General features: G+C 42.0%; 1 protein-coding gene across 3 annotated transcripts in view; it reads right to left on the bottom strand.

Annotated features, from left to right (window-relative positions):
* LOC117097179 overlaps positions 1-22,304 on the bottom strand; it is an 82,330-nt gene that overhangs the window by 57,147 nt on the left and 2,879 nt on the right. For 2 of the 3 annotated variants that reach the window (XR_004442849.1, XM_033234790.1), the window contains exon 2: positions 82-153. Coding sequence is in view for 1 of the 3 variants with exons in the window: in XM_033234790.1 (XP_033090681.1) it covers positions 82-153 (72 nt within the window). In the remaining 2 variants the exon portion in view is untranslated. Of the gene's footprint in view, positions 1-81; positions 154-3,078; positions 3,318-22,304 lie in introns of all 3 variants that reach the window. The other variant, XR_004442848.1, reaches the window with a different exon arrangement.

The raw sequence follows: 22,304 nt of genomic DNA, 5'->3' as shown, positions 1-22,304 counted from the left end.
AGGTTTTGAATTGGCCTAGGAAGAAACCCAGCAATGAACCAGGGGTATGTCATTATCACTTTTTTCATATCAAGTCCTTACCCTCCTTCCACATAATGCTCTGTCCTCTAAGGTTGGAACTCTGAAGTTGGAGAAGGTGGAATAAAAGTACACCTGGAAAATAAAATAAAATAAAATATTCTGGTATCAGCATTTGGCTAAATAGATCAATGGGGCAAATTTTCTGAAAAAGTTAGAAACACACATAAGTAGGAACTTAAGATATAAGAGGTGACACTACAAATCAGCAGGGAAAGGATGACTATTCAATAAATGGCACTAGGACTATTGGCTAATAATATTTTCTAAGGGAAAAATTAGATTCATACCTCACTGCGTGAACAACAATAAATTTCAGATGTGTTAAGGAAAAGAAGTAAACATTTAGACAGAACTATAGGAAAATATTTCTATGATATCCAAGGAGGGCATGGTTTCTTAAACAATATAAAGCAAAAAATTATCATGGAAAAAGTGAGAAGTTGAAGTATTTAATTTTTTTAAAACTTCTTAACAACAAATGGCACTAATAGCAAAGCAAGAAGACAAACACAGACTTGGAGAAAATAGTTACATCCCACATTTCCAACCAAGGATTACTATCCAAAATATATAGCTAGTTCCTACAAATAAGCAAGAAAAAGAGAAACAACCAAACATCAAAAAAGCTTAAGGATGTCAATAAGCAACTGGCAAAAGAGGCCATTTAATGGTCTATAGATGCATGAAAATGTGCTCGCCTTTATTAGTAGTCAAGGAGATGCAAATTAAAACAAATAGATACGATTTCATGCCTATTAGACTGGGAATTTCTTGAAAAAAACTCCGACAATACCAAGAATTGACAAGAATGGAGAAATGGATACTTACATTCACTGCTAGTGGGTGTGTAAAAATGACAGACCCAGTGTAGAGAGTGATTTGGTAACACCTGGTAAAGTTAATGCATAATCTATGATCAAAAATTCTGCCACTATATGTCTAGAAGTTCCCAAGAGACACATGGGTCCAAGGAGATATGAACAAAAGCACATTCTTTCAGCACTCTGGGTAATAGCTTAAAAGTGGAAACAAGCTACCTGACCTTCAGGAGCAAAATGGGCAAATCAAATGTGGATTATTCATGCAATGCAATGCTGCACAGCCATTAAAATGAGTGAACTAGATCCTTATCACCTACATGGATACATCTAAAACATGTAATGATAAACTAGAAAGATGCAACATAAATATTTATACAATATAATTTACATAAAATGTAAAGTACATGAAACGATAGTATATATACTTTACTAATACGTTAAAGATACCCAGATCTTCCCGGTTATGGCTCAGATCTATGAAGAGGGGAAAGAGAGGCCTCCTAAACCAGGTGTCTGAATGTTACAACATCTAGAAAGACCCTTGAACTTACACTTCATAAAAGAGAAAAAGAGTGTTTTTTAAAAGAGCAACTGAGCTACTAATGAGAATTTGGCACTATTTATGTTTTTATGTACAAAGAACCCTAAAGGATATTCGATGGGTTCTGGTATCAGTTCTTCTTCACTTAGGAACTGATGCTACTAACCCTCAGTCAGTGGGGCTAAGAGAACAGTTCTGGCCTAGCTCCTGTCTCCTACAGGTCCTTCAGGAGCAAAATGGGCAAACAAAATGTGGATTATTCACACAATACAACACTGGGTTATTCTCCCTCACCCAGCCTACAAGTTTGCCCAGAAAATCCCCATCCTGCTTCTGTTGGATTCTTTCCTGTGTTTCCTATGCCAGTTGCTGAAAGTACAGTACCGTTCTAGCATCCCAAGTTTTACCTGCTGATTTCTGTTGAAGACTCTACAGCCCAACTCTACCTTTCTGATGGGTCTGGACCTGTGCCTATTCAGTACATGTGCCTGTTCAGGGGAGCTGCCTCCCTGGACAGGGTTAGCTTTTCTCTAGGTGCTACAATACTGGGCAAAGGGTCTTTAAATCCCCTTTGGTTTGGAGTGATAGAACCATAATCCTTCCTGAGCTCCTTGTTTAAACACACATATACACACACATGCTTTCATATATATGCACATGTACAAACACACATATGCACAAACTCAGACAAAAAAAATGCACACACAAATACCTACACCACTCCCTTCTCTGCAATAGGAGTCGGGACTGCTTGGTTACTCTAAATCCAGTATTGTATAGGTATTGGTGTGGCAGATCTGATTTTATAATGGAAGACAATGGGAATAATAGGATTTGCTATTCACGAACACATAGATCTCAAATATCAAAGGACAACTGTATGATACCATTGGAACCATTATAACACAACAGCCGCCTCCCACTCGCCAAGCTCAGAGCATATGACTTTTCTTTTTCACGTTGGGAGCAGAGTTGATTGAATTATACTCTTCAGTTCTTATCCCATTACCATGACTGTGTGTGAGGTCCCTCTCTAGTTTTACAACTGTGCTTCCTTTCATATTCCCCTTTGTGCCTGATTCCACTTTCTTTTCCCGTGGTCCCACTCACAGGCATCTGCTGGAATGGGTTTGATATTTGCCCAATTGTTATTTATCCTGTTGCTTTTCTACTGGGACGGCATGGCAAGAGGATGTTTGTTTCTGATTCATCATGCTGATTCTTTTTATTAAGCAGCCATACAATTTCAGGTGTAGTGCTGGAGTGGATCCCACTGTGGAACCCAGCAGCCAAACCATGTGAACTGAACATCTGTTTATTTTTGATGGTGGGTCCTAGGGTGTCAGTTCCATTATTTTGTTTGCATTATAGAACTTGGCTCACAAGATCACACTCTTGTTTAAAAAAAAAAAAAAAAGTGTGCCCTTTACATTGGGAAAATGCTCATCTCATCTGTCCTGAATGAGTTAAGAGTGCTTCTGCCTGCAAGCAGAGTGTGCGATGACTCACCGTCCCACGAAGACGCCTTCCCTTCTACCTTAAGACTGCGTCTGTCCCACAGAACCCCACGTGCGGGCGTCCCTGGAACCTGGCCCATAGATGGCAGTCTCCCTTCATCGTTCCCGGACTACGAACCTCGGAGGGGCAGCCTGAGACAGCAGTTGCTTTTGCTTTTTCTTCGGGTTTCCTAATATTTAATGTTCCCTCCACTTAAGTTCCCCCTCCGTCCCACAGTGAGTGTAGAGACTGCATCCCTGGAGGCGAGCAAACGACAAAAGAAACTTCACTTGGAACCAAAGTCGGGAGACCTGGGTTGTGCCGACTCTCAATGCGATTGTTTTGGAATTTTGCGGAAGCTCTCTTGCAGAATTGCTCTGTAAATGGCAAGAAGAAATGCCTTTCACTATAAACAGAAAATAAAGCTTTCACAAGTTGTCATATTTTTAAAAAGCAATCATGCTGATGCAAGTTGTTATCCCCTCTGTTTAGTCTTGCCTCCCCTCCCTGCCAACACACCCCCACAGAATTTGGGATGAATCTTCGCGAGTGAAGTAAAAGTAGGCATTCTCTCCAACACGTGCCCTTCCTCCAGCCCCTCACAGAGCCTATTCAACAAGATATCAAACGGTCATAGGCAGAGACGAGTGTGCATGCGTGTATGAGTGTGCGCGTTTGTGTGTGCGAGTGTGTGTGTATGCAGACAATACTAGATGGAGAGTCAAAGGGAAATCAAGAGATCCAGAAAAGGGGCACTACCTTCTCACCTTCCTTCCACCCCACTCCTCCTCACCCAAGGAGGGAAGGCAGGTGGAGCGCTAATCCAGTCCCAGGCCCTTTTGGGCGAGCCTGCCCAATGGGTTTCTAATCAGTCAACACTTTGGGCCGGCCCCCACTGTTTATGGCACCAAAGGGACTTTAAATCATTAGCAGGTGTCAAAATGCTGGAGGAATGTGCTTGCCTAGGAAGCCACAAGGAGTGATTCATCAGCATTTGTAAAAACCGCCTTGGCAAAAAGAGGTTGAACCCAGCACTGGGGGCAGATTTTGTGGATTTCAGTTGAATTAGCAAACAGAATACTTTTTAAATCTTAGCAGCACCTGGTTCTGAAAAGGACACCCCCTAAAGAAAGGGCTGCCTTGTCTGTGCTGGAAGGAGGCTTTCCCTGCCTCAAGGTGCTTCTCCTCCCCAGATCAGAGGCCTCATTCGATGCTTGGTCCCTCTTCCTTCCTAAGATTGGCAGAGGGCTTGGAGATTTTCACCTGGGCTTTGGGACAAAGCCAACACAGGATGTCCTGAGTTACAGCAAGCATTTCTGAATGGAGGTAGCCATTGGTCAGCCTGCTCTAAAGAAGGCCAAGTTCATGTTCCCCCTAGGGTAGGTGGGGATTTAGGCTGAGGTGGGTAAGTCACTTGAGGTCAGGAGTTCGAGACCAGCCTGGCCAACATGGTAAAACCCTGTCTCTACTAAAAATGCAAAAATAGCTTCAGTCTCCCAAGTTGCTGGGATTACAGGTGTGCACCATCAAGCCCAGCTAATTTTGCATTTTTAGTAGTGACAGGGTTTTACCATGTTGGCCAGGCTAGTCTCGAACTCCTGACCTCAAGTGACCTACCCACCTCAGGCTCCCAAAGTGCTGGGATTAGAGGCATGAGCCGCCACGCCTGGCCAGGTTCTCAAAATCTATAAAATAAAGCCTCAGGGGAGTATTTAAATTCTGCTGGAACAGGGGGCCCAGCAGACCTTCCTGCTTTGTCTCCCACACCTGCTGTTAGACACTGTCACTGTTCCAGCCCAGCCCTCAGCATCTCTCACCCCACCCTGCTCTTGGAGATCCTTCTCCCTCAGGTCTGTTTCAAATCTCACTGCTTCCATGAACCTGATCCCTCCAGAGTCGACTACCCAGCCCACTCTTGCTCTCGTGGGCACCCAGATGTTCCATGGCATCTGAGTGTGCACAGCCTCATGGTTCAGCTGCTGTGCCCATCCTGCCGTTTTCCTCCAGGACTCGTATGTTTCCTGTGAGCACCCTCCAGCTTTCAGTGTATTTCCCCTAATACTCAGCACTGCGTCTTCCAGTCGGCAAAGCTGAACCTTTGTTGGTGAGATTTGAAATCAAACCATGTTAGCATATGAAAATAAATACAAGTATCAGGCCTCATCTGACTGCATTCAATGTAAGAGGCACCATTCATTCGCTTCTAAGAGAAGAAAATTAGTAATGTAAACTAGAAATGAATTAGCTAATGAGCAGAGGGCCAAAGAATGTTCAGCCTCTCTAGAATGCAAAGACTTCAGAATTGTTTGTGAAAATAAGGAAATGCCAAATTTGACAAATCAAATTAACAAATTTAGAGGAAATTACATTGGTCACCACTGCCAGAGTCACAGTGAGACATGAACTCTGAGGACTGCCAGCAATGCAAATGAGAACAGCACTTCTCCAAAAGTTTTATAAAATGTCTCAGGAGTCTTAAACATTTTTAATTACATATGTGGCTCACATTCTGTTCTATTGAACAGTACTGTATTAGACAACTGCATTTTTTTGTAAAAGACAAAGCTGCTAGGTGAGGTTATTTCTGGTTCTAGAATTATGAGTGATTTTAGTTTTGTTCTTTTTTTAAATTTTTTTGATACATGGTCTCGCTCTGTCCCCCTGGCTCGAGTGCTGTGGCGCAATCTCAGCTCACTGCACCCTTGACTTTCTGGCTCAAATCTCAGCTCACTGCACCCTTGACCTTCTGGCTCAAGAGATCCTCCCACCAAAGCCTCCTGAGTAGCTGGGACTATGGGAGGCATGTGCCACCACACCTGGCTCATTTTTTAAATATTTTTGTGGAAACAGGATGTTGTTACATTGCCCAGGCTGGTCTTGAACTCCTGAGCTCAAGCAATCCTCCTGCCTCAGCCGCCCAAAGTGCTGGGATTACAGGCATGAGCCACCACCTAGCCTAGTTTTGTACTTTACACTCTTCTGTACACTGGTTTCTCAATGAGCATTTATTTCTAATATTTCACATCTTTTGTGGAGCCCTCCCCAAACTCCAAGACTGGTGTCAGATGCATCATGACTTTCTACACTTTTTCTCTGCAGCATTCATTAGAGTTGGAAGTTATATGGCTGGTTGTTTGATTCATTTCTGCCTGCTCAGCAGATCCTCAAGTTTATGAATCTGGGACCCAGGTCTGTTTTGCTCACTTTTGTGTCCCCAGCACTTAGCTCAGTACATAGCATGTGGTAAGTATTTAATAAAGACTGGTTAAATGAATGGATGAATAAATGATTAAAGAAAAAAGTTATTTCCTAGAATAGGAAGAATCCAAGTCACTGTAACAAGGAAGTGGTAAAAGCAATATTTGCAAACTTCAGTAAAGAGGTAATCAGCACAGATTTTGGAGGGGCCACAGCCATGAGATCTGCTGCAGGGGGTGCCGCTGATCAAGGGCCCCAGCTGCTATGCTCTGAATCCATCAACACATCTGAGGCTGAACTTCCCAGGGGCTGCCCCCAGCCAACCTCTCAGTGTAGCAGGAATAGGAAGGCACGCCTTCTCCTGAGAGAGATGGGACTTCTTCTGATGGGCAGTTTTGGCTCAAGGATGTTCACTGACCTTGTCAAAATTTCCTTCCCTCTCTCCTGTCTTCTCCAGGGTCAGACCTTCATTACGCTCTGAGCGTTCTCCCCGTTGCCTCTAGCTCCATCCCCATTTTCCATTACAGGTATGTTCCCTAATAAATTACTTGCATCTCAGAGGACACAAATAACACAAAGAAGAACATTGCTTCCAAAATTTAAATATATATTATCTACTTTAAAAAATGGCCAATACATGCACATTGTAGGAAATTTGAACAGCAAAAAGTTTTTGAAGTGGATATGTTATAAAAGGAAAGTTGCTTTTTTTTTTTTTCTTTTGAGACAGAATCTCGTTCTGTTGCTCAGTCTGGATTGCAGTGGCGAGATCTTCGCTCACTGCAACCTTTACCTTCTGGGTTCAAGTGATTCTTCTGCCTCAGCCCCCCAAGTAACTTGGACTACAGGCATGTGCCACCATGGCCAGCTAATTTTTGTACTTTTATTATAGACAGGGTCTCACCATGTTGGCCAGGCTGATCTCGAACTCCTAACCTCAGGTGATCTGCTCGCCATGGTCTCCCAAAGTACTGGGATTACAGGTGGGAGCCACCATGCCCAGCTGGAAAGTTGCTCTCTCATCTCTTTCCTCCGGCCCCTGATTACCTTCTAAATATTCTCCTTCCTCTCTCAGAAGTCAATCTCTGTCTACCCTTCCACACTATGCACTATTTTACGTTGCTTTTGTGACTAAGAGTAGAGTATGGAATTCTAGTCATGACCATACATACCATACATATATATTAGGCCCCATTCTTTATATGGCTCCACAGTATTCCATTGCATTTAACTGTTTCCACATTACAAACATTTAGGTTTGTCAACATTTAGGTATTTCAAATCTTCACCATGGAGGTAAAGACTTGAAGATGGAGAGTGAGACTCCATCTCAAAAAAAAGAAAAAGTGGAATTGTCAAAATATATTTTATTAAGCCCAATATATCAAAAATATTACCATTTCAACAAGTAATCAGTATAACATGTATCAATGAGATATTTTACATTCTTCATACTATATCTTCAAAATCTGATGTGTATTTTACACTCACAGCACATCTCACTTTGGACTGGGACTAGTAACCAACACAATGGACAGCACAACTCTAGAGAGTGTCCAGATGAATAGAGCTTGGCTCCCTGAATGACCGGAAGAGAGACTATACAACCTGGTAACAGCCAACTGTACATGACATACATAAGGAAGAACTTCAATTATGTGAAACCATTGAGAACCTGGGGTTTGTTATAGCAGTTATGTGATTTTATATAATTAATATGAGATCATACTCTACTTTTTCCAGATGGCTGTCACTTATGAAATAATTGATAATTTATCTTTTTCACCAATAATTTGAAAATCATCTTTCTCATGTTCTATATCTCTATATGCTTTTGGATTTATTCCTTGACTTTCAATTTAGACCTACTTATCTATAGAAACTATTATTATTTTGAGACAGGGTCTCACTCTGTTGCCCAGTCAGGAGTATAGTGGTACGATCTTGGCTCACTGCAACCTCCCCCTCCCGGGTTCAAGCGATTCTCCTGCCTCAGCCTCCCAAGTATCTGAGACTACAGGCACGTACCACCATGCACAGCTAATTTTTTTGTTCAATTTTTTTTTTTTTTTTTGAGACAGAGTCTCACTCTGTCGCCCAGGCTGGAATGCAGTGGCACGATCTTGGCTCACTGCAAGCTCCGCCTCCCAGGTTCACGCCATTCTCTTGCCTCAGCCTCCCCAGGTTGCTGGGACTACAGGCACCCGCCACCACACCTGGCTTATTTTTTGTATTTCTAGTAGAGATGGGGTTTCACTGTGTTAGCCAGGATGGTCTCGATCTCCTGATCTCATGATCTGCCCATCTTGGCCTCCCAAAGTGCTGGGATTACAGGTGTGAGCCACCATGCCTGGCCTTATTCAATTTTTAGTAGAGACAGGGATTCACCATGTTGGCCAGGCTGGTCTCAAACTCCTATAGATGTGAGCCACTGCACCTAGCCCTGAATCTATTATTTATTGATCAATAAATATTGACCTATTTGTTCATCAGTGTCATACTGGTTTTATTTTGTTTTTTGAGACAGGGTGTCACCCTGTCACCCAGGTTGGAGTGCAGTGGCACAATCAGAGCTCATTGTAGCCTCAACTTCCCTGGGCTCAAGTGACCCTCCTGCCTCAGCCTCACAAGTAGCTGAGACTATGGGCATGCATCACCATGCCCAGCTAATTTTTTTTTTTTATGTTTAGTAGAGACGGGGTTTCTCCATGTCGCCCAGGCTGGTCTCAAACTCCTGGGCTCAAGCAATCCACCCACCTTGGAGTGTCTTACTGTTTTAACTGTTACCTTCTAGTATGTTTTAATATTAGTGATAGTAATAGTAAGGCTATTATCCCCTGTGGTAAGCAGAATTCTAAGTTGATCCCCAAGGTTCCCCCTCCCGGGTATAAACATCTTTTATAACCCCTGGAATTTGTGAGTGATGGGATAGTTACTCCACGATTAAGTTATGTTCTTTGGTACAGCTGACTTTATTTATTTATTTATTTATTTTTGAGACGGAGTTTCGCTGTGTTGCCCAGGCTGGAGTGCAGTGGCGCGATCACGGCTCACTGCAAGCTCCGCCTCCCGGGTTCACGCCATTCTCCTGCCTCAGCCTCCGAGTAGCTGGGACTACAGGCGCCCGCCACCTCGCCCGGCTAGTGTTTTTTTTTTTGTTTGTTTGGTTTTTTTTGGATTTTTAGTAGAGACGGGGTTTCACCATGTTAGCCAGGATGGTCTTGATCTCCTGACCTCGTGATCCATCCGCCTTGGCCTCCCAAAGTGCTGGGATTACAGGCTTGAGCCACCGCGCCCAGCCCAGCTGACTTTAAAAAAGAGAGATTATGCTGAGTAGAGCTGACCCAGGTGAGACCTTAAAACAGAACGGGCTTTTCCTGGAGACGTAGATTCAACACATGAAAGGAAATCAGTATGAGGGAAATTCTCTCTGGCTGGCTTTAAAAATGGAGGGGGCTGTGTGGCAAGGAATGAAGGAGGCCTCTGGGGAGCTGAGAGCCCCTGGCTGACAGTCAGTAAGAAAACTGGGTCCTCAGTCCTAGAACCACAAGGAATTAAATTTGGCTAACACGATCAATGAAATTGGAGGCTGATTCTCCCGCAGTCCCTCCTCCAGATAATACGCAGCGTGGCTGACACCTGGATTTCAGCCTCATTAGACCCTGAGCTGAGAACCCGGTCTTGCTGTGTTGGGACTTCTTATCCACAGAACTGAGAGCTAATACATAGGTATTGTGTTAATCCACTAAATTTATGGTAATTTGTTATGCAGTAATAGAAAACTAATACACCTCCTTGTATCCTTTTTCAGATTTGTTTCTGGTTAGTAATTATTTATTTTTATAATAGGCTATACAATCAGCTTATTTAATTCCAAAAGAATGTTCTGATAGTATTTTTATTGTTATTGTTTTTCATTTATATATTAATTTAGGGAGAATTGACATATTTACAGTGTTGAATATTCCTTCCTACCCAAGAACATCATGTCTATTTTTTAAAGTCTTCATTTGCATTTTCAAGTTTTCTCTACATAGTCCTTGCACAATTTCCTTTTAAATTTATTCTGGCTGTGCGTAGTAGTAGCGCCTGCCTGTAGTCTCAGCTACTCTTGAGGCTGAAGTGAGAGGAACACTTGAAGTCAAGAGTTTGAATCTAGCCTGGGCAACATAACGAGACTCTGTCTCAAAACAAACACACAAAAAATTTGTTCTGGACAACTTATTATTTTGTTCCCATTATACATGAGTTTTTTCTTCTGTCACATTTTAACTGGCTATTGTTTCTACATAATGAGACTATTGATTTCCTAATGTTAACTCTGTAACATGCTTCTTAAATAAATTTTCTTATTATTTATGATATATTTTCAGTTGATTGTCTTGAATTGTAAAGTATCTACACAGAATGGTAATTTTATTTCCTACTTTCAAGTTTTCATACCTCTATTTTTCTCTTGTTTAATTATGTTGACTAGCATTTCCAGTTCATTGTTAAATAATAACACATATTTTCATCTATTTTCTGACTTTAATGGGTCTGTTTCTTTTATGCTAGATTTTTACAGCAATAATCATTAGGTGACACTGGGCTATAATTTTATTTATTTTTGTTGCCATTTTGTTGAGTTTTAATATCAATGTTATACTGGCTTCATAAGAAGAATTTGCACCTTTATTCTCCTCCTTTGTTCCGAAATATCTTAAATAGCATTGAAATTACCAGTTCCTGAAAAGTTTTATAGAATTTGCTTAATAAACTGTACGAGTCTATTGCTATTTAGTTGTTAATAATATTATTAATAACATTTTCTAATTTCTCCATGTTAATTTGTTTAGTTTTCTTTTTGTTCTGACCAATTTTGGCAATTTATGTTTCCTAGAAAAACATCCGTTTAGCAATTTATTTACATATAGTTAAGCAAAGTAGCCTTTTATGATTCCTTCACTTCATTTATTAAAATTTTATATATTTGTGCTCCCTATTTTCTTAATTAACATCTATATAGTTTTTTATTTTTCCCGTAAAGAACTGGATTGATTTTTTTTTTTTTGTATCACCATTTTTCTGTTTTGTAATGCAAAAGTTAAGTTTTTACCTTTAGTATTCTTTCCATCTGTTTGCCTTAGTGTTATTGTTCTTTTAAACTTCTAGAACTGGACACTTCATTTATTTTCTTTCTTGTTTATCAATTTGGCAATATCCCATAGATTCTGATTACATATGTGTTGCTGTTACTTTGTAGATTTCCTATATTTTTAAATTTCCTATTTGATCAAAAAGTTAATGAAGAGTTTAAATGCTCTAAATGATAAGGTTTTTAGATTTATAATTATTTAAAAACTAATTTCCATTTTGTGGAAATGCTGAGAATTTTACTTGCACTATTTCTCCATTTTGCAAATTAGTGAACTATTATTTTAATCTAAGAGTAACATTTTTGTGATTATTGCATGAGTACTTTAAAGAAGATATATTCTGATATAGCATTTGAATATATGTTCACAAAGACTATCTTTTAAATTACATTATTTTAGTCTTCAATATTCTTATTTTTTTGTACCTGTCAAAGTCTCAGGTAAAAGAATTAAAATCTTCTACCACTAGTATTTTTCTATTTCTCTTTGAATTTCTGTAGTTTATGTTTTATGAATTTATCACTATTATAACTTACTATATATCTATTTATAACTACTAGGGTTTCATTGTGGTTTACACTTTTTTCATTACAAAACATCATGCTTTGTCTTGCTTAATACTTCTTGTTTAAATTCAAACTTGTTTGATTTTAGCCGTGCCAATACCTATTTTTTATTTGCCTTTGCTTCGTATGATTTTGTCAATCCTTTGTTTTCAGGTTTTCAACAACACATTGTTTTACACGGAGTCTTACGTATAGCCCATGAGGCATTTTTACTTTGAAGTCTAGTTTGAGTTTTTTCTTTTATCTAAACAGAAGGACTGGCCACTTCCAACCAGATTACCAGGACGTTTTCCTCCCTGCCTCCAACACTAGCTTCCCATCTGCCTTCAGGTGAACTAGAGTGTCAGCCTCCCTCACCAGGCTTCCTACCAGGCCGTGAGAAACACCTTCTGAGCCCAAATCAAAATGCAGGACACTTACTTGAAAATTGAGTATAAAAGTGCTACGTGTTTACTCCTCCCTCAGTCTCATGAGCATGTTTATATAAATCACACAATATCAACGTGTTCACACATCTGTTTTGGGTGGAGGGACATTGTATTTGGGGCTTTTAATTTGTAGAAGCCACTGAAATTGACATCACTGACTATTAGAGTAAATAGAAACCATTAGATACTACATAGATGTATATTTGAAACATAAGACACAAGCAACTGTTTTTTCATAGCATCAGTTACTGCAAACTGTGTATTCTTATGAAAATACATGACTGATAGTCCAAATATCTACTGCTGTGTAATAAACTATTCCAGAACTTAGCAGTAAAAGATAATCATTGTATTATGTTCACAGATTCTGTGGGTTGGAAATTTGGCAAAAGCAAGGTGGGGACAGCTTTTTCATGGCTTTGTAATGTCTAGAGTCTTGGTTGGCAAGACTTGGAGGCTGGGAGCAACTCAGTCATGAGGTACAGGAGTCCTCTGGAGTCAGCCTTACTCATGTGTCTGGTAATTGATGGCATCTGTTGGCTGTGACTTCAATTGGGCCCATTATCCAGAAAACCCTCATCTGGCCTTTGATGTGGCTGAGACTTACTCAAAGCTTGGCAACCTTGGACTTCTTATGTGACAACTTGGGGCTGCAAAGGCAAGTATCCCAAGAGAACCAGGTACAGCAGTGTTGCTTTTTATAACCTAACACTGTAGACATTTAGGATAATTTTTGCCTTATTCCATTGGCCAACCAGTCACTGAAGTGAGTCAACAAATAACTAAGGCCCAGATTGAAGCAGAAGGATACATAAACCTACCTCTCAATGGCAGAAGCATCAAAGAATTTGCAGACATGTTTTATTTTTTATTTTATTTTTGAGACAGGGTCTCACTCTGTCACCCAGGCTGGAGTGCAATGGTGTAATTATAGCCCACTACAGCCTCGACCTCCCAAGCTCAAGGGATCCTCCCACCTTAGCCTCCCAAGTAGCTGGGACTACAGGCATGCACCACCACACCTGGCTAATTTTTTTTTAACTTTTTTTTTTTGAGACGGAATCTCACTCTGTCGCCCAGGCTGGAGTGTAGTGGCCGGATCTCAGCTCACTGCAAGCTCCACCTCCTGAGTTTATGCCATTCTCTCGCCTCAGCCTCCCGAGTAGCTGGGACTACAGGCACCTGCCACCACGCCCGGCTAGTTTTTTGTATTTTTTTAGTAGAGACGGGGTTTCACCGTGTTAGCCAGGATGGTCTCGATCTCCTGACCTAGTGATCCACCTGTCTCGGCCTCCCAAAGTGCTGGGATTACAGGCTTGAGCCACCGCGCCCGGCGTTTTTTTTTTTTTTTTAAAGAGACAGGGTCTCATGATGTTGCCCAGACTCATCTCAAACTCATGGGATCAAGCAATCCTCGTACCACGGCCTCCCTAAGTGTTGGGATTACAGGCATGAGCCACCAGACCTGGCCAGTTGTGGCACTTTGTAAGCAGCACCACCAAAATTTAACATGTGAAATATGTAAGTTATTGACTAATAACAAATAGTTATTCCAATTTTTAAAATAACCATGAAATACAAGGACAGAAATTTTGAATGAAGTCCCACAAGCTAAAAGCCTGGAGTCCTCAGGAGAGTACAAATGTTCGACTTCCTGTGGGCCTGGCTGGCTTAGAGCCTTCCTGGCCTGCTCCTCCAACCTGCCATGGCTTATACTTTCCCTGATGGAGGGATTATGTATCTTTTGCTAAAAATTACCCCAGAATGATGCAGTGTGTCCTTTCTCCCTGATCTCATGGCTGCTACCTTTGCTGCTGTCACACCAGCCTCCCATCCATTGCTCTCACTTTATTTCCCCCACTCCATAATTCATGTAATGGACAATTATCAAACACTGACCACGTACCAAAATCTTGAGGAGATACCAAAATGAACAAGGTCATGAAGATATTCTTTAATGCTATCTTTTAGAAGCTTTACTGTTTATCTTTCACGTTTAGGTCTATAATCAATCTGAAAGTGATTTTTGTGTATAGTGTGAGGTAGGGGTCAAATTCCATTTTTCTCAAGTGTACATCCAATTTCACTGCATTGCAGTGGTACCTTTGCTGAAAATAAAAGACTGTATATTTCTGGGTCTGGATTTTTTATTTTGTTCCAATAATCTATTTATTGATATCTACTTGAGGCAATATCATTCTGTTTTAGTTACTGTAGCCTGATAATAAGTTGTCATATTTAGTAATGTTAAGAAAATGTTTTTTCTTTTTCCAGATAGTCTTTGCTATTCTTGGACTTTTACCTTTCCATATAAATTTTGAAATTAGCTTATCACTTTCCACAAAATCTGGGCTTTCGATTGGAACCGTACTTCATTCTGTCAGGGATCCTATCTACTCCTTCCAATCCTAGCTATCTTGACATTTCTCCATGCTATCAAAAAGTTGGGTGAAGTATAGCTTTTATGGTTGTTCCTGACAAGAGGGCCATCTGATACCAGTCACTCCATCATAGTCAGAAGCAGAAGCCCTTTGCAAGCTTTCCACAATTCTATAAAAAAAGAAGTTCCATGATAAGAAACCTGTATGACAAACTTTCACTCTGCAGACTATGTTTAAAATCCTACTTTATGAAACAGGATTCATCTACCTGCAATTGAGAGAAGACATGACCCATATTGGGTTAAACAAACAAAATGTATTGGTTCATATAACTGAAAAAATTCAGGAGAAAAATCATCATATACAAGATTTCAAACAAATTTTATCAGGATCCAATTTATCTCTATCTCTCTGTTCTACTTTCTGTTTGTTGAAGCCAATCTCAAATCAGCTCACGACCATAAGATGGTTGTCAACAACTCCCAGAACTATACTATCTCAGGTCCACATCCAGGATAAAAAGAGTGTCTGTTTCAGGATACCTGGGAAAAGTCCTATTGGCTCTAGTTGGGTCACTGCCCATTCCTGAGGCAATCACTTTGCCAAGGTAAATTTGATAGATTCATCAGCTTAGGCCCAGGTCAGGTTCCTGTTCCTGAGCCAGAGGTAGATTCAGCTCCTCTAGAAGTCCATGGATTGACAGCATTAGTGGAAGTTCCCAAGCAGGAAGCTGGGGAGTGATTAAATGGATGCCAGACAACCAAAAAAGCAAAAGTCTGCTTCACAGCTACACCCAGTGTCTAAATCCACATCACCTAATGGTACCTGGAAGATCATAGGCTTCCTTGTCAGGTCCTCCAAGGCCACTTCCATGATCCTGCTTCTAGGACTGGAACCCCACCCCCTTCACATGGACATAGGCTCCACACGTGTGGTCTGTAGGACATACGCAGCTCTTCCAGGCCCAGCATGTCCCCATCCATGTGTTCTCTTCCTTCTGTTACCTAAAGTCTTGGCAAGGGTTGGGCATGAGGAACAGGGGGATGAGCTTGGTTTTATTCCTTCATTGTCGCCACTTCCCTTTGCTCTCACTATCTCCTCAACAGGACAAAAACAGGATTATCAGGCTTAGCTTCCTAATGCTACCATTTACTGCTGTGATTCTGAAAAAGTCACTTTGCCACTCTGAGTCTCATTTGCTCAGTTGCAAATGGGGCTGACCATGTCTATGCATACTTTACCTCTTTCCAGGCAATCTCTTTAAGAAGAGTTCTATAATATAACAGAGGGAGGATAAGAGGTAACAAGCCCAGAGAAGATATCTTTTTGAATGGCTGTTAAGGCTGCTGGTGATGCTTCTGCTTTGGAAATCTTAAATGTGGAGTTTTTTTTCCCCCAAGCATTTCAATAATTGTGAAGGTTAAGTGAAATAGTCTGGAAATGTTTGATAGACTGAAGCTCTAAAGAGTTGCTGAATTGTATCACGGGTTCCAGACAGATCATTGCGAAGCTCTTGTTCCACCCCAAGTGTTGTTTGTGTGTAACACGTGTCAAGGGTTTCCCCTCTAGGGAACAAAAGCACAAAAGTTTCACTGAAGTCCTTTGGCCTAATCCTCTTAAGAGCTGTTGAAGCCTCCCTGAATTGATCAGAGGCAGTCAAGTGCCTTCTTAAGACAGGAGGCTCTTTCAAGTTTTCTTATTGCTCCTAGTTCTGACAAACCCACTCAAGTTTCCTTGCTACCCCTTCACCATCACCCATACAACACTTGGAGCCTGAGATTCTGCTCAAGGTCACAGTGGGCAGGAAGTGGCTGGGCAGGGATCTTTCTAGAATCCACTCTCCTTCCACAGGGCCAAAAGGAGCTAAGACTGCACAATCACAATGGGTGCATGCTACAGAGGCCTCTGAAAATGCAGGTTTTGACTATACCTCACAGGAAGGACAGGACAGCGTCTGACTAAAAGTTGTGTGTATGAGCAGTGGCAGGTCTGGAAGTGTAATCAGGAAAATCAGCTGCACCTCCTGGCACAGGTGCATAACCCAGGATTGAAGTAATAAGACCAAATGCCCTAATGATCTTTGCAATTCAGAGCCTAGCACAATGCCTCATTTAGTGGCTATTCAGCTGAGTTGATAGTTGGGGTGGAAAGGAACAGATAGATTTAAGAGAAGTCTGGACAGTAGGCACATAAGACGTAGGGCTTGTTGAAGGATGAGGACAAAAAAGAGTAAACTATGGCTTTAGACACAGATACATCAGCAGACGCTAGGGGTGGGGAGGCAGTCCAGATGAAACCCAACTGTGGGTTATGAGGAACAACCACGTGGCTGTGTTGCCACAGGTCTTTTCCTCCCCAGATGCAAATACGCCCATTAGTAAGGTACCCTTGGCTGGAAGCCAATCTGGTTTCACCCCTGAAAGTGTGAGCATCATTTCCACAGTGCTGTCAGCCTAAGAGGTGAGCTTCATTTTGCCAACAGCTTCTACTGAGATAGGGTTTGTTACTCAGGCATCTAAATAGCTCTATTTTAAAGATATATTTATTTTCTGCAGATTAGTTCAGCTGAGGTATTAGGTAGCCCAAAAAAACTCTAAAAAGAAAAGGAAGAAAGAAAAACTTCAATCCTTAATTCTACAGCTCCCTTTAAAGAAGGAAAAAAAAAGATACCAAATAAATCCAAGCTCACTGATCTTCCAGCTCACTTGATTTACCTGGAACAGACTCACACTCAAGGGTGACTTCTTTCAGGAGCAGACTCTGGATTTCTTCCCCACCCTGGAATTCTCTGGTACTTCAGTGTTCTCAATTGTATAGTGGAAACAGAACACATTCAAAAGTCTCAGCAGGCCAGGCACGGTGGCTCACGCCTGTAATCCCAACACTTCGGGAGGCTAAGGTGGGAGGATTGCTTGAGCCCAGGAGTCCCAGACCAGCCTGGGCAACATGGCGAAACTCCACCTCTACAAAAAAATGTAAAAATTAGCTGGGCGTGGTGGCATGTGCCTGTAGTCCCAGCTGCTTAGGAACACTCCAGCCTGGGCAACAAAGCGAGACCTTGTGTAAAACAAACGAAAGAACACTTCTTAGCAAACTGTGTGACTGTGTGCAGGCATATGCAGAGGGATGGGCAGGGCTTAGAGACTGGCTATAGATAGTGAGGAGTGAGTATAGACAGACACTTCTCGCCCTATCTAGGAATGGTGGAAAGTCTGAGTTGAGGCAATGCTGAGGGCCTTCCTCCTCAGCGCCTAACAGTACAACCTCACATTTACAAAGCATTTCCAGTTTTCATCTCCCTCATTCTCCCATTTCCTAGATTGCTGCTGTCAATCAAGAGCCCTTCCTTATCTCCAATCTCACATGGTGCTGGAACCTCCGTGCCAGTCCCCACAAGGAGGTCAGGCTGCCACTGCCTGCACATCTGACAAGAAGCAGCTCACCACCTGGCAAGGCCTCCTGCTTCCATTTTTACAGGTAAACTCTGCCTCCCTTTAGTTTCATCTGCTGGATTAGCTTTGGCCCTGCAGATACCCATATGGATTATGCACTTCCTCGTCCTCCTCACCATTTATTTCTGTGCAAACCACCATCATGTCAGCCCATTAAGTGTTCTCCTTACAGGCCTTAAAACCACTGATATAGACCATGATTTCCCAACCATTTACGCCAGTTCCAGTTTGTCAATAACCTTATTAAGCGTATGCTTACAGAACCCAATGCTTACCTGGCCACGCTTGCAAGCCCAACATGGTTCCTTGTCCTAGATTCTACACTTGTGTTGGGAGAGTCCGTGGTTGTGCTAACTTCTTTGTCAATCCCCATTCATATTGAGACTTGAATCAATTAAAACTCCTAAATCTTCTCGAGTTCAAACCTGTGTATTCCCTTTCCCAAATCTTTTCAACAAATAAACTAGTGTGCATCAAGAACAAATGCTGTCACTGGTGCAATTTTTGTTAAACCTAAATACAATTCTGTGCATTTACCTTAGATGTTTTATCTAAACGTTCCTACAAGTCTCAAGGTCTTCAAGAAAACTTATCTGTCATTTGTCATTAGCTACACTCTAGCTTCATGGCATTCACTAATTTGATGGGTGAGCTTTTTATTTCTTTATTCCAGCCACTGGTATATTGCAATAAAACTTGTCTGTCTATACTAGGGTGGTGAACAGATGTGATCAAATCTGTTTTTACAGATTATAGACCTTGTTTGCTCAAAGTCACACGATGGACCTAGGTACTGTGGAGCTGGCACTAGAACTCTGATCTCTTAAAAACCAGAGTGGAGATTTTCCCACAGTGCTACAGGCTGCTGCATGGAATGTTTGCCTCTCCCAGGCCTGGCCACACTTGAGTGGATACTCATCATCCACTCAGCAGGTAGGGGCTTCACACCATTTTCAAGGTGAGCAACTGTATTTATCACCATGTGTTGGCTGACAGAGGGCTATAGCCAGTAACAAAATTATTCTTCACTCACATTCACTTCGACACATCAAGCATCTCTGTCCAAATCCAGCTAGATCCTTCCCCTCTACACCTGCCCGGCTCACCATGATGGTATGGACACGGTCAAATCTGGGCGCTAAGAGACTTGGTTGACAATGCTGGTTCCACTGTGTTAATTCTTTGACCTCGTTTGACAAAAGCCATTTAATTTCCCTGAGCCTCAGTTTCTCACCTTGTATTCATTGTCTCCTTTGATGCTCAAATCAATCCTGTAAGGTAGGACCACACCACCCTACCTTACAGGATTGATTTGAGCATCAAAGGAAACAATGAATACAAGGGTTTGTTGTTGTTGTTTGGCAAACTTTGCAAAGGTAGGTACATTGTTATTATCAGATGGGTATGGAGAACTCTAAAATGAGTCGGTACCACTTAAAATTCCTTTTAAAGCAGTTCATTGCATCCTAACCTATTTATTCATTTCTCTTTTTTTCTTAAAGTCCCAACAAAAACTTAACATGAAGACTGCATGCAGGGATAGCACTGAATACAAATTAACCATTCAATGTTCTGTAGTCCCTCTGGCAGGGAAACGATCCACCTATTAAAACACCCAGTCAGAGCTGGCACACACAGTGCTGATAACCCCAGCAGGCAATGACCTTGGCACCATTACAAGGGCAATATTTTCAAATGGATGAACTATTCCTGAACAAAGTGTCCAGTGTACTAGGAATAAACAGGCTTTTCATCAACCAAGGCTGTGTGTTTTCTGGTTCCAACAACCTTTCCCAGAGACAGTGCTGGAGAGGAGGGGGCACCAGGAAGGAGCACCTCCTCAGCAGCCTGCCCAGCCCGCTCATCCCTCTTCCAGAATCCTATGACTGGACGGGTCTCCACACCTCCATCCTCTCCTCTGATGGTTTCATGATTGCTTTTCTGCACTTTTGCAAAAGGAGAACCCGATGCTGCCCTTGGTGACTCTGGTCAGACCTCAGCAGGTGGAGGATCAGCCCTCCCCGTGGTGTAAAATGAATTCCTGGAGCCTCATGAACAAGAACCTGTGATAGAGAGTCAGGTACAATGTCACCAGGTAACTGCAAGGCCAAGTTTTGAAAAGATGGGCGAATCACCCAGGACAGTCTGAAAGAGGTCACACAAGAGACAGACAAGATCCTTGAGACAAAATTCACAAGGAGAGGAAGAAAAGACTCTGGATCCACCAGAATGGAAGCACAAGTGCAAAATACAACTGGAAAAACTTGCTTCTTCGCTAAGCCAAGGAGGCTGTAGCTGGCCCTTTCAGCTGTTTGTTCTTTCATTCATTCTACAAATGTTTATTGAGCACCTACTGTGTACCCAACACTGTTCTATGTTCTGGAGACACAGAATAAACAAGACAAAGTCCCTGCTCACCTTACATTCTGGTGGGAGTAGACAAACAATCAAGTAACTGTCTAGGTAGTGATAAGTGCTGAGAGGCACAGGGAGTGTAGGGCATGAGCTGACATCAGGGAAGGCCCCTCTGTTAAGGTAAATTTGACCAGAGGTTTGAAGGCAGTGAGGGAGCAAGCAATGACTATCTGGGCCAGCATATTCCAGGCAAGAGGAGGATTTAAACAGCGAAGAAGAGGGTGTTACAGGAATGGACTGAGCCAAGGAGAGTCCAGAGAGATGAAGGCAGAGGGGCAACAGGGAGCCTGCGAGCCATCTTCAGCATTTTAATTCCAAGTGATCTGGGAAAATACTGGCAGAGGGGGAGGGTTGAAACAGAAAAGTGAGACAATCTGATTTTTGTGTATGAAGCTCATGCTGGGTGCTTGATTAAGACTATAAAGAAGGCAGAAAAGAATGTGAGCAGCAAGACTGTGAGGAGGAGAGCAAGACAACTCAAGCAGGAGACGGTGGCAGTGGCTCAGACCACGACAGCAGCATAAGAATGAGCTGAGAGTCTGGATGTTGTTAGGGTAAGACCTGCAGAATTTAATAATAATAGGATATGGGAAATGAGCGAGACTCAAGGATTAGTCCACAGTTTCTTTTGCTGAAGCAACTGGAAGGACAGAGTTAACATTTAGTGGGAAGAGGAAGGTTATGGGTGAAGTAGGGTGAAAGGCATCAGGATTATGGTTTTGGGTATGGTTTGGGTAGCTATTAGACACCAAGTGGAGATGTCTAGTAGGTTGTGGATCAAGCAAGTCTTGGGTTCAGGCTAGAGATGAAAGCTTGGAAATAATCAGTGTAGAGAAGGTATTCAAAGCCAAGAATGAGGTTGATATTAACAAAGGAGTAAGTACTGAGAGAGAAGAGATCCAAGGACTAAGTCCTGGGGCAATCTTACACAAAGAAGACTTAGCAAAGAATGCTAAAGTGAGTTAAAGAATTTTTTCTTAAAAAAACAGCCTAGAGAATATATAAAGAAAATGTCTCAAAAAGTAACCATTGATTGACTTTGCCAAATGCTGCTATTTGGTCACACGTGATCATAACTAAGAATTGACTATTGGATTTAGAAATTTGGAGGTCCCTGGTGACTTTATTGGGGCAGTCTTATTTCTCCAATGCATAATCCCTGAATCAATAACTTAGTACAATAAAAAGCTTATATCTCATTCATCTCACAGTCCAGTCAAGTATTTGGCAGGTGGCCTTCTTTGTGATTTGGGTGCCAGGCTCTTTCCATCTTCAGTGCACACCTGCCATGGTTCCCTTGGAAAGGGAAGGAGTGGTCCATATAGAAGCACACCTGAGCTCTGGTGCTTCAGCCTGAAGCTGGCATGTTGACCCTACTAGAGTTCCCATGGCAAGAACTAGTCACACGGCCTCATTTAAAGGCAAAGTAACTGGGAAACATCATTTGGTTATGTGCCCTGGAAGAGGAAGTGGTTTGGTGACCATCTAGCCAGTTTCTCTCACAATGACCTTGGCAAGAGCACTTTTGGAGGAGGGTGAAAACCAAAGACTGATTGAAGGGAGTTCAAGAGAAAACAGGGAAGTAGAGAAATGGGGTGGTAGCTAAAGCAGGCTTGGGGTCTAGAGAGGTGTTTTGTTTCCAGTTTGTTTGTATGATATTGGAAATGATGCTGTAGAGGAGACAACTGCTGGAGGGATGTCCTTGAGTAGGTGACAGAGAAAGGGACCTAGCTCAGTGCCATGCATAAGAATGCCTTGGAGAGCCCATTGAAACAGATTCTGGGGC

The sequence above is a fragment of the Trachypithecus francoisi genome, unplaced genomic scaffold (genome assembly GCF_009764315.1).
Source record: "Trachypithecus francoisi isolate TF-2019V2 unplaced genomic scaffold, Tfra_2.0 Lachesis_group15, whole genome shotgun sequence".
Lineage (NCBI taxonomy): Eukaryota > Metazoa > Chordata > Mammalia > Primates > Cercopithecidae > Trachypithecus > Trachypithecus francoisi.
This window is presented reverse-complemented; position numbering and strand designations above follow the sequence as displayed.